We start from the raw sequence: 18,352 nt of genomic DNA, 5'->3' as shown, positions 1-18,352 counted from the left end.
TCTTCCCCTTACCCCTGGGTAAGGGCTTCTGGCCCCAATGGGTCTCCTCAGACCTGCGCTACCTCTGGAGGTGGCGCAAGTCCGTGGAGAGTGGAGTGACTTGAAGCTGCTCCGTTCTCCACGGGGGTTGAGATCAGGCATAACCACTTGGTCCCAGCCCAGCCCCCGGGGTCGCCCATTGCCCGTCCTCCCCCAACCTCCTCCCTGCCCCCCACGCCCACCTTCGCTGCTTGTGTCGGCACGGGTGCACTGGCACAAGTGGCGGGGAGGAAGCCGCTGCGGAGGCTTCTGCTGGCCTCTGCGCATTGGCACAGACGCAGCTTCCTCCCATGGAGGCGCAAACATGCTTTACGGCATGTTTGCGACCCTCCAGGGCTCCTATGCCAGCATAACTGCAGGTTAGGATTGCGCCCTAAGCAATGTGAACAGGAAGCAGGCAAGGAAAAATATCATGGGCAAATGGCAAGTACCTACACACTGGGTTGCTAAGGCTGTTAATATAGTAGTACAGACTCCTTCCATGAAAGACCCAACTCCAAAGATGGAGAGGATGGTCTTCAGCTCCCCTGGAACCGGCTCCATCAGGATGAGCAGCAAAGCCAAGCCTGGACAGGGGTAAAGGGAGAGGCAACACACTAAATGCCCTTATTCACATGTTTGAGGTGCAGAGCTCCCATGCCTGCATTAATGAGTAACTGAGGGATGTTTCAGCTGCGCAGGCACAAGCATGCATCGCTGGGTTTATGGAGAAAACTTGTGAGCTTGAGCGACCACAGCTGACAGCTACAAACACACCGGTCTCAAATTTACTTCAAAAAAATCCTCTTGCTGTTGCAGCTATTGCAATGTCTTGTGGCAAGGAGTTCCATAGCTCAACCATGGGTTGCTCAACTTGCAGCCTTTTCTCTGGCCCAACCTCGTTACCAAGCAGTCTTTTGCCTGGCACCCAGTCCCAAGCTGTCGAGGACAAATGATTGCTCTCCGTTTCTGTTACACACCATCCATCCTATTGTAACTGCTTTCTGCTTGCCCCAGGGCCACTTTTGAGGCAAGCAGGTGGAAGCGGCTGCCTTGAAGAATTTAAAGCTGGCTGTCTTCCTGCTAGCATTGGTGTAGCACGCTAGTGCCTTTGTAGTTAGTCCGTCCACACAGTAAGCATCATGGCTGGGCAGGAATTCAGACTCATGCCTTAGTGTGACGCTAGCCAGTAGGCAACACTGCTTCTCTAATATGAAAGTTGTAACTAGCTAAGGCTGCAGGAAGGTAAGAGTTACTGATACCTCCAAGATGGTGCTTGTGTCCAAGCGTGGTCACTCTGGATAGGGCTGGGAAAGACCCCCCCCCCCCGTCTGAAACCAAGGTTGGGCCAGCCACTGTCAGTGTGGGCAGCAAGATAGAACAAGGGTCTGACTCAGTTGGAGGCAGCTTTGTGTGGCAACAGGGCCGTAGTCCAGTGGTGAATCTCCTGGTTTGCATGTAGAAGGACTTGAGTTAAATCCCTGGCAGCATCCCCAAGTATGGCTGGGAAAGATCCTGCCCAGGACCCTAGACGAGAGCTATGCTGCCAGTCAGCAGCAGAGAATACCCCCAGGGGGTTGCAGGACGCACCAATGGTGAAGAAAGTGAAGACAGTACTTCCAACCAGGTTGTAGAGAAGAGGCTGGCTGCAGTAGCGTGAGGATCTGGGTCTGAAAAACAGCAGTGGGGTAACAGAGACAGTTTGTGTGTCTTAAACATTCTGGGTTAATAAGGAGGTCTTATAAAGGGATGAATATAATGGCCACTTATGCAGACATGCAGATTTGTGCCAACAGGTTACAGGATTTAGTTTTTCATGGCGTTGGTGCAAAATATTGGTACGTATCATTTTACACCATTGTATTGGCAACCTTCAGTCTCGAAAGACTATGGTATCGCGCTCTGAAAGGTGGTTCTGGCACAGCGTCTAGTGTGACTGAAAAGGCCACACCATGAAAAACTAAATCCTGTAATCTGTTGGCACAAATCTGCATAATTTATACTGCCTGCTGGGCGACCACCCCTGCTCTGCCTCCCTTTGGGCATCTGAAACATTTGGGCATCTGGACATTATTCTAAGTCCACCTTAAAGGCTAGAAATTTGCTGCTTGGATTTTAAGCAGAAGCTGCTGATTCTCACAATGTTGAATTCTGCTGCCCACGACCAGTTTCTATGCCTGTGTCCTGCAACTGTGGGTGACAAGAGCCTTGCCTCTGTGTACAATACAGTGCAGAACCAGGAGTGCAGATAGGTGGATCTCAGGGCAAAGGCCTCTTGAGAAAGAGGGTTGAAATGGGTGATCACACCCTGACAATGCAATGAACATATGAACAATGCAACGAACATATGTTAAGCTTGGGGAGAAGGGTGTAGCTCACCAGGTAAGGCTGCTAATCAATGAAGACAATATCAAGGGTTTGACTTAGTAGAAAGCAGCTTCTTATGTAAATGATATGCCTTACCCTGACCTATAAAGTCTCCTCCCACAATGGGGCCTACCTATGGCTTGGGATTGTGATACTGATGCTGTGTCAATATAACCAAAAACCTGTTCCTACCACAGCCTCCAAACTGACATTTTCAGTCCTTCACGCCTGGAATTTGACCTCTCAGACCTTCAGGAGAACAGCTTCTAGTCTCCTGGTGAAAAGAGATCTGTTGTTTTTCGTTTGTTTAAAAGATATATATCTCTCTCCAAAACCAACCCCAAAGGGCCAATGGGCCAAGCCACCGGTGCACTGTTCTGCAGACCATCTCGGGACATTCCGGCCAGTTCCCCCCACGCTCCACAAGGTACGCAAGCGCTCCACAAGGTACACAAGCGCTTCACCCAGAGAGAGAAGCAAATTGAATGAGTCAGAGGCCACTTTGCACCTTAGCAGGACGTAGAGTTGGAGGAGGAGAGCTGAGAGTCCCAGGACAAAGACTGCAAATTGGCTGCAAAAGAAAGGAAAAAGCAAACACAACATCATCCATAGAACTGGAGGCAACTTAAAAGCAAAGTCCTGCTACATTCAGTAGGGCTAACTCCTTAGTAAGCTGTTTAGGGATCAAGGGCTAAAGGTGGATCTTAGTCACAAAATTTAACAAGAGAGCCTTTGCTTTTTGATAGGATCTTGGGCCTGGTCTACTTAACCAGCTGAATGAGGTGGTATCTACTGTTACCCCTAAGCTGCACAGGTGCTCAGTTTGAAACAGAGCTCCACACAGCTTGGAGCTCACCTACCCAGAAGTTGGTGATGACATGTGATGTCATTGCTGAACATCCAGAGCCCATGGAACTGTGGGAATTGTTAGATACCACCACACTGGTGGTATCTTCTTTATCAATAAAAACTATATTTGAAGAAGAAAAAAAGGTGATAATGAGAGGGTAGATGGGACTGTACCACCTCAGTCAAATCTCTAGTTACTCTCAAACGTTTCAAAAGTAAGAACTCTCTGCAAACAGAACATGAGTACAGCTGTTCTCCCAGCAAATAGAAAATGAATACAGTAGAAGAACAGCCGTGCAAGACTTTTCTCCTTAGAGCGCAATCCTAACCCCTTTCCATCACTGACATAAGGGCAACACAGCTCTGAGGTGAGGGAACAAACATTCCCTTACTTTGAGGAGGCCTCCCTGAGTGACATCCAACTGCAGGATGCAGCACTCGTCCCATTGGCTGGAAAGTCCCAGTGCTGGAAAGCACTGACATAAGGGGTTAGGATTGCGCTCTTAGTATGTTATTTTTCTGTTTGTTGGGGTTTTTTTAACGTAAGGGGAACAGCCAAAAATGCACTCGCCTACATGCAGTCCATTCTACCATTGCAACATATGTAGACCAGGCTGAGCAGGGCTGTATCTTGATCTGGGAACCCTGCATGGCTACCCAAGAGCCTTCCCCCTCCCCCCCAGCACTGTATTCTGGGGACGTTTGAGGATGCACACTTAATACAAACATGGGAAGCTGCCTTCTGTGGAGTTCATCTGGCCCAGCATGGTCTATGCAGGCTGACAGGCCTTTTCAGGGTTTGTCAAGTGGGTTCTGAGAAGTGTGGAATCAAGAGCATCAGGGACCCCCACTTTCAGATCCTGATCTGATTTGTTCTCTGTGGGGCAGGAATGCCTTATCAACAGAAAGGATATTGCTCCATCCATCCTGCATCTCTGTAGCATGTACCTTATTTGCTTAAACATTGGTTGTCACACACTATGGTGGACAGCTAGATCATAGTTGTCCTGCTAATAGAACCCCTGCTAATTGGGTAAGAGGCACTTTTTCAAGTGGGTGCTCCTTTTTTTAGCAGGGGTAGAGTAACTGGCCCACCTCACCCCAGCACTGTCTGTTCTAGTGGCTGTCTGCTGGTATTCATTTGCATCTTTTTAGATTGTGAGCACTTTTGGGACAGGGAGCCATTTAGTTATTTGATTTTTCTCTGCAAACCGCTTTGTGAACTTTTAGTTGAAAAGCGGTATATAAATACTGTTAATAATAATAATAATAGTGCTAGAGGAGTCCCATGGATCTGACTCTTGCACAGGATCTGGGCCTGACCTCTCAGGCCATGAAGCAGTGTAGCAGCAGGAGAGGAGCAGCTTAATGGTGAGTAGTTTGGGGCTTATGAATGGGGCAAGACTGAGATGCGATACGTACAGCCTGAGTCGGTGGCGCTTCGGCAGCCATCTGCTGAAGTGATAAGCCGCATGAGCCAGGCAGAAATGGATCATAGCTGATCTCCAGGAACCTGAGAAGAGAGAGCCGTCTCCGGTCTGGTGGATGCTGAAGAACTGCCTTGCTGCAGTCCACTAACACCTGCCAACTCCCGGCGTTCTGTCTCCGACAACAGCTGGACTGGTGCCCACAAAAGCAGGACATGCCAGAGGGCACCCCCCCACTTGTACCCTGCGCCCTGCAATCAGAGGTACACTGCCACTGGATGAGGAGGCTCCATTTTTGGCTTCACGTTCCTGCCATCCCTCTCGGTGAGAAGGCTTGGGCCAGTGACCTGCTCTCTGTCCTCATCTACCTCCCAAGATGCAGTAGGACAGACAGACAGAGACAGGTCATTGGCTAGAAGGCAAGATGCAAATTAGCCAAGGGGGGGTGGAAGTTGCTGGAGCAGAAACCACTTTCTGCGCCCAGAAGGTCTTTACCCCAATCTCCTAATTGCAGATCTCTGGGATTGGGCTGGAACGGGGGTTTCTCTGTGGTGCCAGCAACGCACTCTGCACATGCTCAGAGAGATGTGAAGCCTGTGCAGCTGGACTGCATCCCGGTGGGGTTCGAGCCCCTGGGGCAGGCGGCGGTGTCCCTCCACGCCTCCCTTTCGTTCGGAGGGGGGGAGAGGAGTAAGAAGAGAAGGAAGGAGTCGCCCCCAGGAGCCTGCGGTGCTCCGGCGCACGTGCAAAGTGCATCCCCTCTCCGGGTGGGGGTCGGCGCAGCCCCTCCTCCTGCCCCCCGGCCCGCTCGCCCCCCTTCTGCGTGTCCTACCGGGACGGTCTTCAGGGAACGTGCAGGCTCGGGCTGGTCTGGCCGCAGCGGTGTCTGCTGTCCCCCGGCGGAGCCCCCTGGCAGCGCCCGGTCAGGCAGCTCCCAGCGCCGCCCACCCGCCGAGCCCCACCTCCGGGTAGGGCTGGATGCGCCTGGAAAGAGGGGGGCGCTGGTCTGGCCGGTGGCTTCCCTGCAGGGGCGAGCGGTGGGAGGGAGGCAGGTGAGGCAGAGCCTCTCCGCAGGGATGTGCGTGGGTGGGGAGGCAGGTGAGGCAGAGCCTCTCCACAGATGTGCGGTGGGTGGGGCGGCAGGTGAGGCAGAGCCTCCCTGCAGGGATGTGCGTGGGTGGGGAGGCAGGTGAGGCAGAGCCTCCTCACAGGGATGTGCAGTGGGTGGGGAGGCAGGTGAGGCAGAGCCTCTCCACAGATGTGCGGTGGGTGGGGCGGCAGGTGAGGCAGAGCCTCCCCGCAGGGATGTGCGGTGGGTGGGTAGGCAGGTGAGGCAGAGCCTCCTCACAGGGATGTGCAGTGGGTGGGGAGGCAGGTGAGGCAGAGCCTCCCCGCAGGGATGTGCAGTGGGTGGGGAGGCCGAGCCCTCCCCACCAGAGTCTTTCAAAAAGTGCACTGCAGAGTGTGTGGGTTGTTTGTGCTTGTGCACCTCACACAGCAGCAGTGCTTATTGAAGGACTCCTGTGGGTAGGCTCTGTCTTACCTCCTTCCCCACCCACTGCATGACCCTGAGAAGTAGGCCCCGCTGAGTTCAATGGGACTTGCTCCAAGGTAGGTGTGTGAGTACACAGGAGAATAAGCTGCTTTGAGCATAGTGCGCTTTATTTCCAAGCAACTGTGTGTAGGATTGCACTGTCAGTTGTGGATTTAAGCCAGCGCTTCCCAAACGGTGAGCTGTGGCTTCCTCGGGAGCTGCAGAAGCCAGCCAGGGGACCCACGGAGTCCTCGTGATAAACTTGCCACCCTATACAATGTATAGGATTGTAGTCCTTATGGGGAGCCACGACCAATGGCCCAGTAGGTCAAGGGAGCCGCCAGTCAAAGAAGTTTGGGAACCACTGGTTTAACCAAATGTGAGCCCTCTTGAGGTGGGAAGGTAGCAGTGACAGCTCAACTAGACAAAGGTGTGGTCTGTAATTCCGCAGAGTCTGCGATGGGGAAAAAATAAAGCTGGATTCTTTGACCTGCCAAAAGTGACGCACACAGGACCCAGGCACATCCTGTCTCCCATTTTTGCATCCTTCTGAAACCATTATAAAATTTTTTCGAGTTCTGCCAGATTAAGGGCAGTACCATGGAGGGCCTGCTCCCACAACTGCAGACCTGATACATCTTCTTTCAACAGGCGTGGCCCATGGCTTGATTTTGAGATCATAAGGACTAGAAACTAGGGTTCCATTTTGCAATGCAGTTTGAGATTCTCAGAGGCCATGTATAATTAGGGCCGCATATCGATCGATCGATTGGGATCTCTGGTCTACTTCCTCCAGTCCCTGATGCACTTTTTCTGGGCACCCTTTACCCTCCCATCTTCCACCCCATTTTTGCACACCATACATAAGGAATTGCATCTTATCACAGAACACAAGTCTCTCAGATGTTGCTTTGTGTGTTAGCATGACAGAAACTCTCTGGTGGCCTCTTTTTTTATTGTTCCACTTGGACTTGAAAATGACTTTCCCCCTTCTTTTTGTCACTATCCCCATTTTGCTCCCCCCCCCCGGCCTTGTAGCATGTGGTTGCTGTGACTTGGTTCTCCCCCTGCATCTGTGGTTCCCAAGAAGACCTATGGAGAATTCCGACAACAAGGAGGTGGTCCTTGTGGCTTGTGGCTCTTTCAACCCAATCACCAACATGCATCTCCGGCTCTTCGAATTGGCTAGAGATTACTTGCATGAAACAGGTAACAGCCATGACTTCTGTTAGACCCTTAAGCAGGGCCTAGGAGAGGGGGGTAAAGAGGGTAATTTGTACCCGGGGCCCAGTGTCAAAAGGGGGGCCCTGGAACCGAAGGAAATTTCCTGGGATCTTACGTTTTCCTATCTACTCAGACTTGTTGCCTGCTGGGGACACTATCATGACTAAGGATGCTGGGGACACTACTGATGCCACCTGGGTTGGTAGACCTGAGCTTCAAATACTTTTCCAGCAGTCTCTACCCTCCCTCTACCCTGTTTTGCCCCTCCTGCCCCTATTCTGTTTGCCCATCACCACCCTCCCCTCTCTGTTTCACCCCTCCCTCTTTGCAAAGGGGCCCAAAAGAAACTTTGTACCCCCTGATAAAATCCCTCTCAGATGCCTTGCCCTTGAGACTGCACTCTTATGAATTAGGGACTCTTGCAGGAGTGCAGTTCTTCAAAAGACCTGGAGGCAGAGGCCTTCCTAGGGATTGGCAGATTCAGACTTGTGGGATCTACTTTTATTAGAGCCCCCAACTGAAGTCTTGCAACCAGAGCCAGGCATAAGGTAATGGCTGGGGGGGGGGAGGGTTGGCTGGAAACACAGCAGCTGCAGCCCTGATTTTCAACATTCCTTGTTTTGTTCTGCAGGGAAATACAAAGTGGTGAAAGGAATCATTTCCCCTGTGGGGGACACATACAAGAAGAAAGGCCTGATCAGTGCCCACCACCGGGTGACCATGGCAAGGCTTGCGACGGAAAGCTCTGACTGGGTAGAGGTGGATGACTGGGAGAGCAGCCAGAAGCAGTGGCAGGAGACCATCAAAGTACTCAGGTAACATCAGGGCTGTGCATCTGATACTGCACACAATCAGCTGTGACACTGGCCACACAGCACAGCTTCCTCTAAGAATCTCAGCTTTCTTTTTTTTTTTAAGTTTCTAGACCTTATGGTGACCCCGACACGTTTTAAAGTGCGTGTGGGCAATGCTTGGTGAATTTCAGAAGCTCGGATTTGCTGAATGAGGTTTTCAGGAGTCCTTGGGTGCTCCAAATTATGGGAAGAAGGGAGGGATGGCACCCAAAAAAATCAGAGAAAGAAACAAACTGGATGTTTAAAAATGAGATTCATGTCAGGCCATATGTTAGAACAGAGCAGAGGCAAATGGCAGTGAATCTGCTAATATTAGCTGGAGTTTTTAATTGCTGAGTCTTGGAAACAAGGATCAATTGCCAGGCATTGGTGATGGAAATGTCATAACAGTAACATACAAGCATGCTAGCTTATATTAAACAGCTGCATGAAAGCTACTTGAGATCGTTCTGGCTCAAGAGGCACCTTCCATGCTTAGGGAAAATGTTGGCTGAGAAAGACTGACTTCGGCCTAAAGATATCACAGGAAGGGGTGATGATTCAAAGTGCCGAATTCTATGGAAACAGATTTTATATACGGTTGTTGTTGTTTTTAAATAAAAGAGAAAATAACTTATTTTCTCTCTCTAGATAGTGTGTATACATAAATTAGATTTTTTTTCTCCTTTATTGTTTAGCCCCTATCAGCTTGTGTTTTTTATTTCAGTTTATGGTTTATATTATGTTACAGAGCTGATGCAGTGTAGTGGCTAGAGATGGAGCTGTGAATTAGAACTACCCTGGTTCAAATCTTGCCTCTGCCACGAACCCATTAGGGGTGCAATCCGGTGCATACTTTCCTGTGTGTAAGGCCCATTAATTAAAATGGGACTTAATTGTGAGTAGATAGGCAGGGGCTGTGCTGTTAGTGGCCTTCAGCAAGTTGCTCTCTCTCATCCTCAGTTCCCTCCCCCCCACCCGGAATATGGGCACAATAGCACTTACTTGTTACAGGGTTGTTGTAAGGCCAACATCAAGGTAACACACCTGAAGAACATAAGAGCCCCGCTGGATCAGGCCAAAGGGCCATCTAGTCCAGCTTCCTGTATCTCACAGTGGCCCACCAATGTCCCAGGGAGCACACAAGAGACCTGCATTCAGGTATCCTCCCTTGAATCTGACGTAGCCCATTTCTAAAATCAGGAGGTTGCACAGACACATCATGGCTTGTGTGATGGTCTTTTCCTCCAGAAATTTGTCCAATCCCCATTGGACAAATGGGGAGCACTTAGGGAGGGGTTCTAGCTCAGTTGAAGAGCCTGGTGGAATGCATCATCAAAGATAGAATCTCAAAACACATAGACGAACAAGCCTTGCTGAGAGAGAATCAGCATGGCTTCTGTAAGGGTAAGTCTTGCCTCACGAACCTTTTAGAATTCTTTGAAAAGGTCAACAGGCATGTGGACGTGGGAGAACCCGTGGACATTATATATCTGGACTTTCAGAAGGTGTTCGACACGACCCCTCACCAAAGGCTACTGAGAAAACTCCACAGTCAGGGAATTAGAGGGCAGATCCTCTCCTGGACTGAAACCTGGTTGAAGACCAGGAAACAGAGAGTGGGTGTCAATGGGCAATTTTCACAATGGAGAGAGGTGAAAAGCGGTGTGCCCCAAGGATCTGTCCTGGGACCTGTGCTCTTCAACCTCTTCATAAATGACCTGGAGACAGGGTTGAGCAGTGAGGTGGCTAAGTTCGACACCAAATTTTTCCGAGTGGTGAAGACCAGAAGTGATTGCAAGGAGCTCCAGAAGGATCTCTCCAGACTGGCAGAACGGGCAGCAAAAAGGCAGATGCGTTTCAATGTAAGTAAGTGTAAATTCATGCACATAGGGGCAAAAAATCAAAACTTCACATATAGGCTAATGGGTTCTGAGCTGTCTGTGACAGATCAGGAGAGAGATCTTGGGGTGGTGGTGGACAAGTCGATGAAAGTGTCAACCCAATGTGCGGCGGCAGTGAAGAAGGCCAATTCTATGCTTGGGATCATTAGGAAGGGTATTGAGAACAAAACGGCTAATATTATAATGCCGTTGTACAAATCGATGGTAAGGCCACACCTGGAGTAGTGTGTCCAGTTCTGGTCGCCACATCTCAAAAAGGATATAAGGCACCTTCCTTATGAGGAAAGGCTACAGTGTTTGGGCCTCTTCAGTCTAGAAAAGAGGCGTCTGAGGGGGGACATGATTGAGACATACAAAATTATGCATGGGAAGGATAAAGTGAATAGACAGATGCTCTTTACACTCTCACATAACACCAGAACAAGGGGGCATCCACTAAAATTGAGTGTTGGGAGAGTTAGGACAGACAAAAGAAAATATTTCTTTACTCGGCGTGTGGTTGGTCTATGGAACTCCTTGCCACAGGATGTGGTGACGGCATCTGGCCTGGATGCCTTTAAAAGGGGATTGGACATGTTGAGGAAAAGAGGAGAGCTCAAGCAGCATACAAGGCCTGTCCCAGTGAGCGCAACCTGCAGGTCTTCCGAGGTGCTCGCAGCAAAGTCCAGCAGACTGCCAGGAGATGTGCTAACGACTACTGGCTCCAGCTCTGTTCCGAGATACAGATAGCAGCTGACACGGGCAACATCAAGGGGATGTATGATGGTATCAAGCAGGCCCTAGGTCCAACACAGAAGAAAATTGCCCCTCTGAAGTCTGCAACAGGCGAGGTCATCCAGGATCGGGCGCAGCAGATGGAACGCTGGGTGCAGCACTACTCTGAGCTATATTCCAGAGAAAATGTAGTCACCGAAGAAGCGCTGAACAACATTGAGTGCCTGCCTGTGCTGGAGGAGCTTGACAGTGAACCAGCCCTAGAAGAACTTCACGTGGCCCTGGACTCCCTTGCCTTTGGCAAGGCACCTGGAAAAGACAGCATCCCTGCTGAAGTCCTAAAGTGCTGCAAAGAGATCATCATCACTGAGCTGCATGAAATCCTTTGTCTCTGCTGGAGAGAAGGTGGAGTACCTCAAGACATGAGGGATGCAAACATCATCACGCTGTACAAGAACAAAGGCGACAGGGGTGACTGCAACAACTACCGTGGCATCTCTCTCCTTAGCGTTGTAGGAAAGTTGTTTGCCCGAGTTGCACTAAAGAGGCTCCAGGTACTTCCAGAGAGCGTTTATCCAGAATCACAGTGTGGATTCCGAGCCAACAGGTCCACCACTGATATGGTATTCTCCCTTAGACAACTGCAGGAGAAATGCAGGGAACAACGACAGCCACTCTTTATAGCCTTCATAGATCTCACGAAGGCTTTCGACCTGGTCAGCAGGGATGGCCTCTTCAAGATTCTCCCCAAGATTGGATGTCCACCCAGGCTCCTCAGCATCATCAGATCCTTCCACAAGGACATGAAGGGCACTGTTGTCTTTGATGGCTCCACATCACACCCCTTTGACATCTGAAGCGGCGTGAAGCAGGGCTGTGTTCTTGCGCCAACCTTGTTTGGGATCTTCTTCGCTGTCCTGCTGAAGCAGGCCTTTGGAACTACAACAGAAGGCATCTATCTCCGGACCAGATCAGATGGAAAGCTCTTCAACCTCTCCAGACTGAGAGCAAAGTCCAAAGTCCAGCTGAAATGTCTGCGTGACTTCCTCTTTGCCGACGATGCAGCTATCACTACCCACTCTGCCAAAGATCTCCAGCAGCTCATGGATCGTTTTAGCAAGGCCTGCCAAGATTTTGGACTGACAATCAGCCTGAAGAAAACACAGGTCATGGTTCAGGATGTGGACTCACCTCCCTGCATTACAATCTCTGCGCATGAACTGGAGGTTGTCCATGACTTTGTGTACCTTGGCTCAACGATCTCCGACATTCTTTCGATACCGAGCTAAACAAACGCATCGGTAAAGCAGCTACCACGTTTTCCAGACTCACAAAGAGAGTCTGGTCCAACAAGAAGCTGACGGAACATACCAAGATCCAGGTCTACAGAGCTTGTGTCCTGAGTACACTTCTGTACTGCAGCGAGTCATGGACTCTTCACTCACAACAGGAGAGAAAACTGAATGCTTTCCACATGCGCTGCCTCCGACGTATTCTCGGCATCACCTGGCAGGACAAAGTACCAAACAACACAGTCCTGGAACGTGCCAGAATCCCTAGCATGTATGCACTACTGAAACAGAGACGCCTGCGTTGGCTCGGTCATGTCGTGAGAATGGATGATGGCCGGATCCCAAAGGATCTCCTCTATGGAGAACTCGTGCAAGGAAAGCGCCCTACAGGTAGACCACAGCTGCGATACATCTGCAAGAGGGATCTGAAGGCCTTAGGAGTGGACCTCAACAAGTGGGAAACCCTGGCCTCTGAGCGGCCCGCTTGGAGGCAGGCTGTGCAACATGGCCTTTCCCAGTGTGAAGAGACACTTGGCCAACAGTCTGAGGCTAAGAAGCAAAGAAGGAAGGCCCATAGCCAGGGAGACAGACTGCACTTGCTCCCAGTGTGGAAGGGATTGTCACTCCCGAATCGGCCTTTTCAGCCACACTAGACGCTGTTCCAGAACCACCTTTCAGAGCGCGATACCATAGTCTTTCGAGACTGAAGGTTGCCAACTAAGTAAGGGCATGTTTCTGGAGGAAAAATCCATTATGGGTTACAAGCCATTATGTGTATGTGCAATCTCCTGATTTTAGAAATGGGCTATGTCAGAATGCCAGATGCAAGGGAGGGCACCAGGATTAGGTCTCTTGTTATCTGGTGTGCTCCCTGGGGCATTTGGTGGGCCGCTGTGAGATACAGGAAGCTGGACTAGATGGGTCTTTGGCCTGATCCAGTGGGGCTGTTCTTATGTTCTTAACTACAATTCCCAGGAAGCCTTGCAGGTCTCTTGTTATCTCGTGTGCTCCCTGGGGCATTTGGTGGGCCGCTGTGAGATACAGGAAGCTGGACTAGATGGGCCTATGGCCTGATCCGGTTGGGCTCTTCATGTTCTTATGTTTTGCATGCCGAAGGTCGTAGCTTCAACCTCAGCATCTCTGGGAAGGGCAGAGAAGAAAAGTCCTGCCTGAAACCTTGGGAGAGCTGCTTCAACGAAACTGACCTAGTTTGAGGAACAATCTGACTCATGTAAAAGGCATTTTGCTATATTGTGTGGGCACATCTTACTCTGACGTTCAGGTTATATTAATATTCATGTTGAAAGGTTGGCCCTATTTAGAACATGTAAGATACCTTGTCAATGTCTGGTTGTTGTCAGAGAATTTTGTAGTTTATGTCATTGGAATAAGACACTACAAAATCTTATTTTACTCCTGACAAAGACAGTGGCTGAATTCAGATGTAATTCAAAACCATGGATTGTTGCTAATGTCTGAACCTGACTGCCCAGAGACCACTATTTGTTTGGAACCGAGTTGTTTGAAGCAGGCTTGCAAACTAGTTTGTGCAACTGAGGTTCCTATGATGTTTGAATTGACAAATCACAGTTAGGGTTGGTGTTGGTGTGGTATTGAGATGACTGTTGTGAATTTAGAAACCTGAATCCTGAGCTGCTGGGAAACAAAGATAGGCAAGCAGCTTTAAACCATGGTGTGGGTTTTCAACTAGGGTTAGCATAAACCATAGTTTTTTGTATTCTGAATTCAGCCAGTATGAAATCATAGAAGCCAGAGGAGTTGCTGAATTAGATTTTTTTGAGTGTGGTCAGAATGTATGGCTCCAATGCATTTTATACCACCCTATGCATTTCTTTTTTAAAAATTAATATATAGTGTCTGGATTTATTTTGTAGATATCACCAAGGGAAACTGCAAGATGCATATTCTGCTAACTACTGTGAGGAAGAAGCTACTCTGAGCAAACCAGGTCAGAAGAGGAAGCGGGAGGCTGGCAGCCAACTCCCTGTCCGAAAGAATCGACCCAGTTCTGGAACCGAAGGTAAATTTTAGTTCAAAGTTGCAGTGAAGGAAAAATGGAAGTGTGGATCTCTTTGTATCCAGTTCGTGGAAGCTTTGAACTAAAGACAGACACAATTTTTGAAGTGTGCTATAGATGATTTGAAAGCACCTTCGCTTCCTTAGAAACACATATTGATTCGATGCTTACCTCTTGTTGTTGTTGGCAACCTTCAATCTCGAGAGACTATGGTATCGCACTCTGAAAGGTGGTTTTGGAACATCGTCTAGTGTGGCTGAAAAGGCCAATTCGGGAGTGACAATCCCTTCCACAACGGGAGCAAGTGCAGTCTGTCCCTGGTCTGTCTCCCTGGCTGTGGGCCTTCCTTCTTTGCCTCTTAGCCTCAGACTGTTGGCCAAGTGTCTCTTCAAACTGGGAAAGGCCATGCTGCACAGCCTGCCTCAACGTACCAAAAATAAACCATAAGTTTCAGCATGTTGGCAACAAAACAAAACAAACAAACAAAAAGGCTGGTGGGCCACCAATAGAAATACTTTCATCTATCTTCTCCTCTTGGGCTGTCTTTGCTGGAAAAATCTTTGTTGAATGTTTGCTTTTGAAAGTTTACAGCCCACTTGGGGAATTTTTGTCTTCAGCCAATAATTGATGCAACTTCTGCCAAAAAAGAGAGGCTAAAATAAGAAAAATCATCACATATTTTATTCAGCTTGCAGAGTCCATATTTTCTTGGCACAGAACCTGGATTGACTGGGTGAAGGATTCAACCACTTCCAGCACAGAAGACACAAGACTGTGGTGTTAACTGTTAACCAGGGAAATTTTTTTACGAATAATTCTTCTCAAATATTCCATGCTTTGTTTTGTGCTTGTTTTTCCAGGTGCCCCCCAGGTGAAGATACTCTGTGGGACAGACCTCCTAGAGTCATTTCAGGTCCCCGGTCTATGGAAGCCAGAAGACATCAAGGAAATTGTGTCAAACCATGGCATGGTGTGCATCACCAGATTTGGGACTTCTGCCCAGAAGTTCATCTATGAATCTGATGTGCTGTGGAGATACAAGGAGAACATTGACCTAGTAGAGGAGTGGATTACCAATGATATCTCAGCTACCAAGATCCGGAGAGCACTGAGAAGGGGACAGAGTGTGAGATACTTGGTGCCTGATGTTGTTCAGGATTACATTGAAAAGTACAACTTGTACACTGCAGAGAGTGAAGAAAAGAACAGAGATGTAAATCTAGCTCCTTTGCAGAAATATGCTAGGAAACCCAGAAAAAATTGATTTTTCCATCTCTGGCAGGGAAAAGGGTGGTTGCCATAATGCTTGGAGAGAAATGCTTGCTGTTTTCTTCTTTGCAACAGCCTGAAATTTTGGTCCATTCACCATTCATGGTCACCAAAGCCAATGGGATCCTGTTGCCTGCTCAGATTGGAGCTTATTATGGGGTTGCCAGCTGAACAGAAAAAACAATCCTGTACTATTCCTCTGTCTTTAACAGCACCTTGATCTGCAGAAATCGGCAAATGCAATTTTTCACTGCATGGAGAGGAGCTTGATTGCCTACTAATGCCTGCAGACCAAACTGATGTTAGGGGCACAGGAGAAGAAGTCAGTAAAGAAGTTGGCAAACCTGGCTTTATGAATGTGAATCTTGATCCCCCAGCTATGATGTTGATTCTGTTTGCACTGAGCCTCATCCAAATGCATCAGCTGTTCTGCTTTTCTTTATGAGGACTTAGGCGCCAAGATTTATGTGGGTGTGTTGTAGCTAGATGGCATAGGCTGAACCACAGGGGTGGCAGGTGAGGACTGTGCCAATAGCAACTATAAGACAGCCCAGGCACATTGCAGCTAGGGCAGCACTTCCCGTTTCCAGCTGAATGTGCCTGTTTGGATGGCAATGATAAACAATAGAGTTATGGGGAAATAGTGTCTCCCTCATCTGTGTCACAGTCCTGACACCCAGTTAGGGATTTTGGAAAGGAAAGTGAGGGTCATCTGTTCTCCTTTCTTACCTGCACAGATCATTTAGTTCTATTCTCCTAACCTGTTTTGCAGACTTATGAGCCTTCCTTTACAGGTTGTTGATTTGGGACGGATCAGGGTATGCTGTGGAAGTGGGTAGGCTTCACCCAATGAGCAATATGGCATTTTAGGATCTCTTTATGTAGCAACTATATCTTAGGGGGAGCAAACATGTGCCACGCTAGCAAATCCTATCTCCTCTTTTCTTGAGAGCTGTCACATACAGAGCCACCCACCCTGATCCTGTGCATGTGACGTAAACCCCACTGGATTCAACAGAGTTTACTTCTAGGGGATACACGCATAGGATCATGGCCTTATGACCAGATGTACTAGAGTTGCCTCTGAGAGAACTTCCCTAGGAATGTGAGCAAATGTACTGAAGCTGCTTGTATGAGAGAGGCAGGGATTTCTTGCTCAGGTAGCCTCTCTCTGCCCTTTGTAAGCTTCCAAGTCGCCTGCATCAGGGCTGAATGTTTTGGACATTTTCTGGCAGTGTAATGTGAATCAAGAGCACAGGAAATAAGTTGCTAGAGTTAAGGAGTCACAGAAGATGCCGTAGATTAGAATATATACCTCTGCCTGTGAGAAATGACTTGAAAAATTGCATTCAAAAAGGATATGTAGAACATTTCTTAGGAATGTATTACCTGGAGCAAAAAAAAAAAAAAAAAAACTGGAAAAGTGGGGGAAAGGTAGTTGATGAATGGCATTAGACTATGTGGGATTCAACAGTGAAGTATATTGTGTCCAAAATGATTACAGTTCAACAAGGCAATAACTAAGCAGTGAACCGATGTTTCTAAACCAACTTATTACACATCTGAGTAAGAACAAGCTTCATGAAAATCTATACCCACAAGTACTACCAATGTTATGATGTTGGACGAGCAAAGGCAGGGCTAGACCAAGACTTTCTGTCTAGCTTCTGCTGCCTAAGCTACTTCTCTTGCTCTCTGGATTTTAAAAGGAAGAGGGGAGCAGAGGAAGTGAGAAGCAGAGAAGAGGAGTGAGCTAGAGGGTCGCTTCTCTTGGAGATGTTCTAGCCTACTGCCCCCTGTCCTCCCTCACCTCCTCTTGCTCTCTGTTCGACGCCTCTTTTTCCAATCTGCCGATTGGGAAGGAGAAATGGAGGCAGCTATGCACCCCACCAGCTCACAACCTTACACAACTGCCTTAGCCCTGCTTAATGTTAGCAGATATGATTTCAAGTGATTTTTAAACTGTAATTATTGAATGTGTGTTTATATATATATTAGTTTGATTTCTGTGTGTGTTTCAATTTCACATGGTTTTTCTCTTTGAGAAAAAAAACAAAGTTTTAAAATAATTTTTGTAAAGCCCCAAATCAAAACAGAGCCAAGGGCTCCTTTTGTATGAAGATATTACTTGCAGAATTGCACTTTGCTTTCTCTCAAAATGTACCTTTTAAAATCATAATGCTGGTTTTGTTTTGTGTGTGTTTGTGCGTGCTTTCCCCAGCTCACATTTTACCTCTACAATGCTAGAGGAGCACTGTTCACAAGCCAAGAGATCAACACATGTCATTTTGCTAATTACCTGTGCAACAAGTGTGAAAATTTTGCAATAAAAACAATTCTACCTACAGAATAAGTCCTGTTGTAGCAGTGTTTGGGGCGGGGGGGGAGGGTGAGACTTGGATTTTCTCCAGTCATGCTGCCTGGACAACATGTTTTATAACCTGGGTTGGCTTAGCTGGGTGTCTTAATAGACCCACAATCTGAATGTGAGCCAGCAGTGTGATGTAATTGCAAAAAGGGCTCATGTTGTTTGGGCTTCATTAATAGGGACACAAATTCAAGATTATGAGGAGTCATAGTTTGGCTCGTTCTGCACTAGTCAAGCCTCACTTGGAATACTTCATCTAGTTCTGGGCACCACATTTTAAGAACATTGACATGCTGGGACAGGTTCAGAGGATGATAACTAAGATGGTAAGGGGTCTGGAAACTGTCCTGTGAGGAACAGTTAAAAGAGCTGGATACATTTGGCCTGGAGAAAAGGGGATGGATAGATATGATAGTAAGAACTGTTCAGGCTTATTGGCCATGGTCAATGAATATTTTCCTTTCCTAACATTTTGACCACAACCATGGTGGGCATTTTCAAAAGACCAGAGGTGA

The 18,352-nt window shown here is 48.2% G+C and overlaps 1 protein-coding gene across 2 annotated transcripts in view; it reads left to right on the top strand.

The window, feature by feature from the left end:
* Positions 1-17,458, top strand: part of NMNAT1 (nicotinamide nucleotide adenylyltransferase 1) — a 61,785-nt gene extending 44,327 nt beyond the window's left edge. For both annotated transcript variants that reach the window (XM_066637384.1, XM_066637385.1), the window contains exons 2-5: positions 7,234-7,404; positions 8,051-8,234; positions 14,058-14,203; positions 15,061-17,458. In XM_066637384.1, the coding sequence (XP_066493481.1) occupies positions 7,290-7,404; positions 8,051-8,234; positions 14,058-14,203; positions 15,061-15,464 (849 nt within the window). In that variant the 5' untranslated portion in view covers positions 7,234-7,289 and the 3' untranslated portion in view covers positions 15,465-17,458. The remainder of the gene's footprint in view (positions 1-7,233; positions 7,405-8,050; positions 8,235-14,057; positions 14,204-15,060) is intronic.
* Positions 17,459-18,352: the final 894 nt, after the last annotated feature.

This window comes from Tiliqua scincoides, chromosome 9, assembly GCF_035046505.1.
Source record: "Tiliqua scincoides isolate rTilSci1 chromosome 9, rTilSci1.hap2, whole genome shotgun sequence".
Classification (NCBI taxonomy): Eukaryota; Metazoa; Chordata; class Lepidosauria; order Squamata; family Scincidae; genus Tiliqua; species Tiliqua scincoides.
Note: the sequence above shows the minus strand (reverse complement) of the source record. Positions and strands in the feature narration are given on the sequence as shown.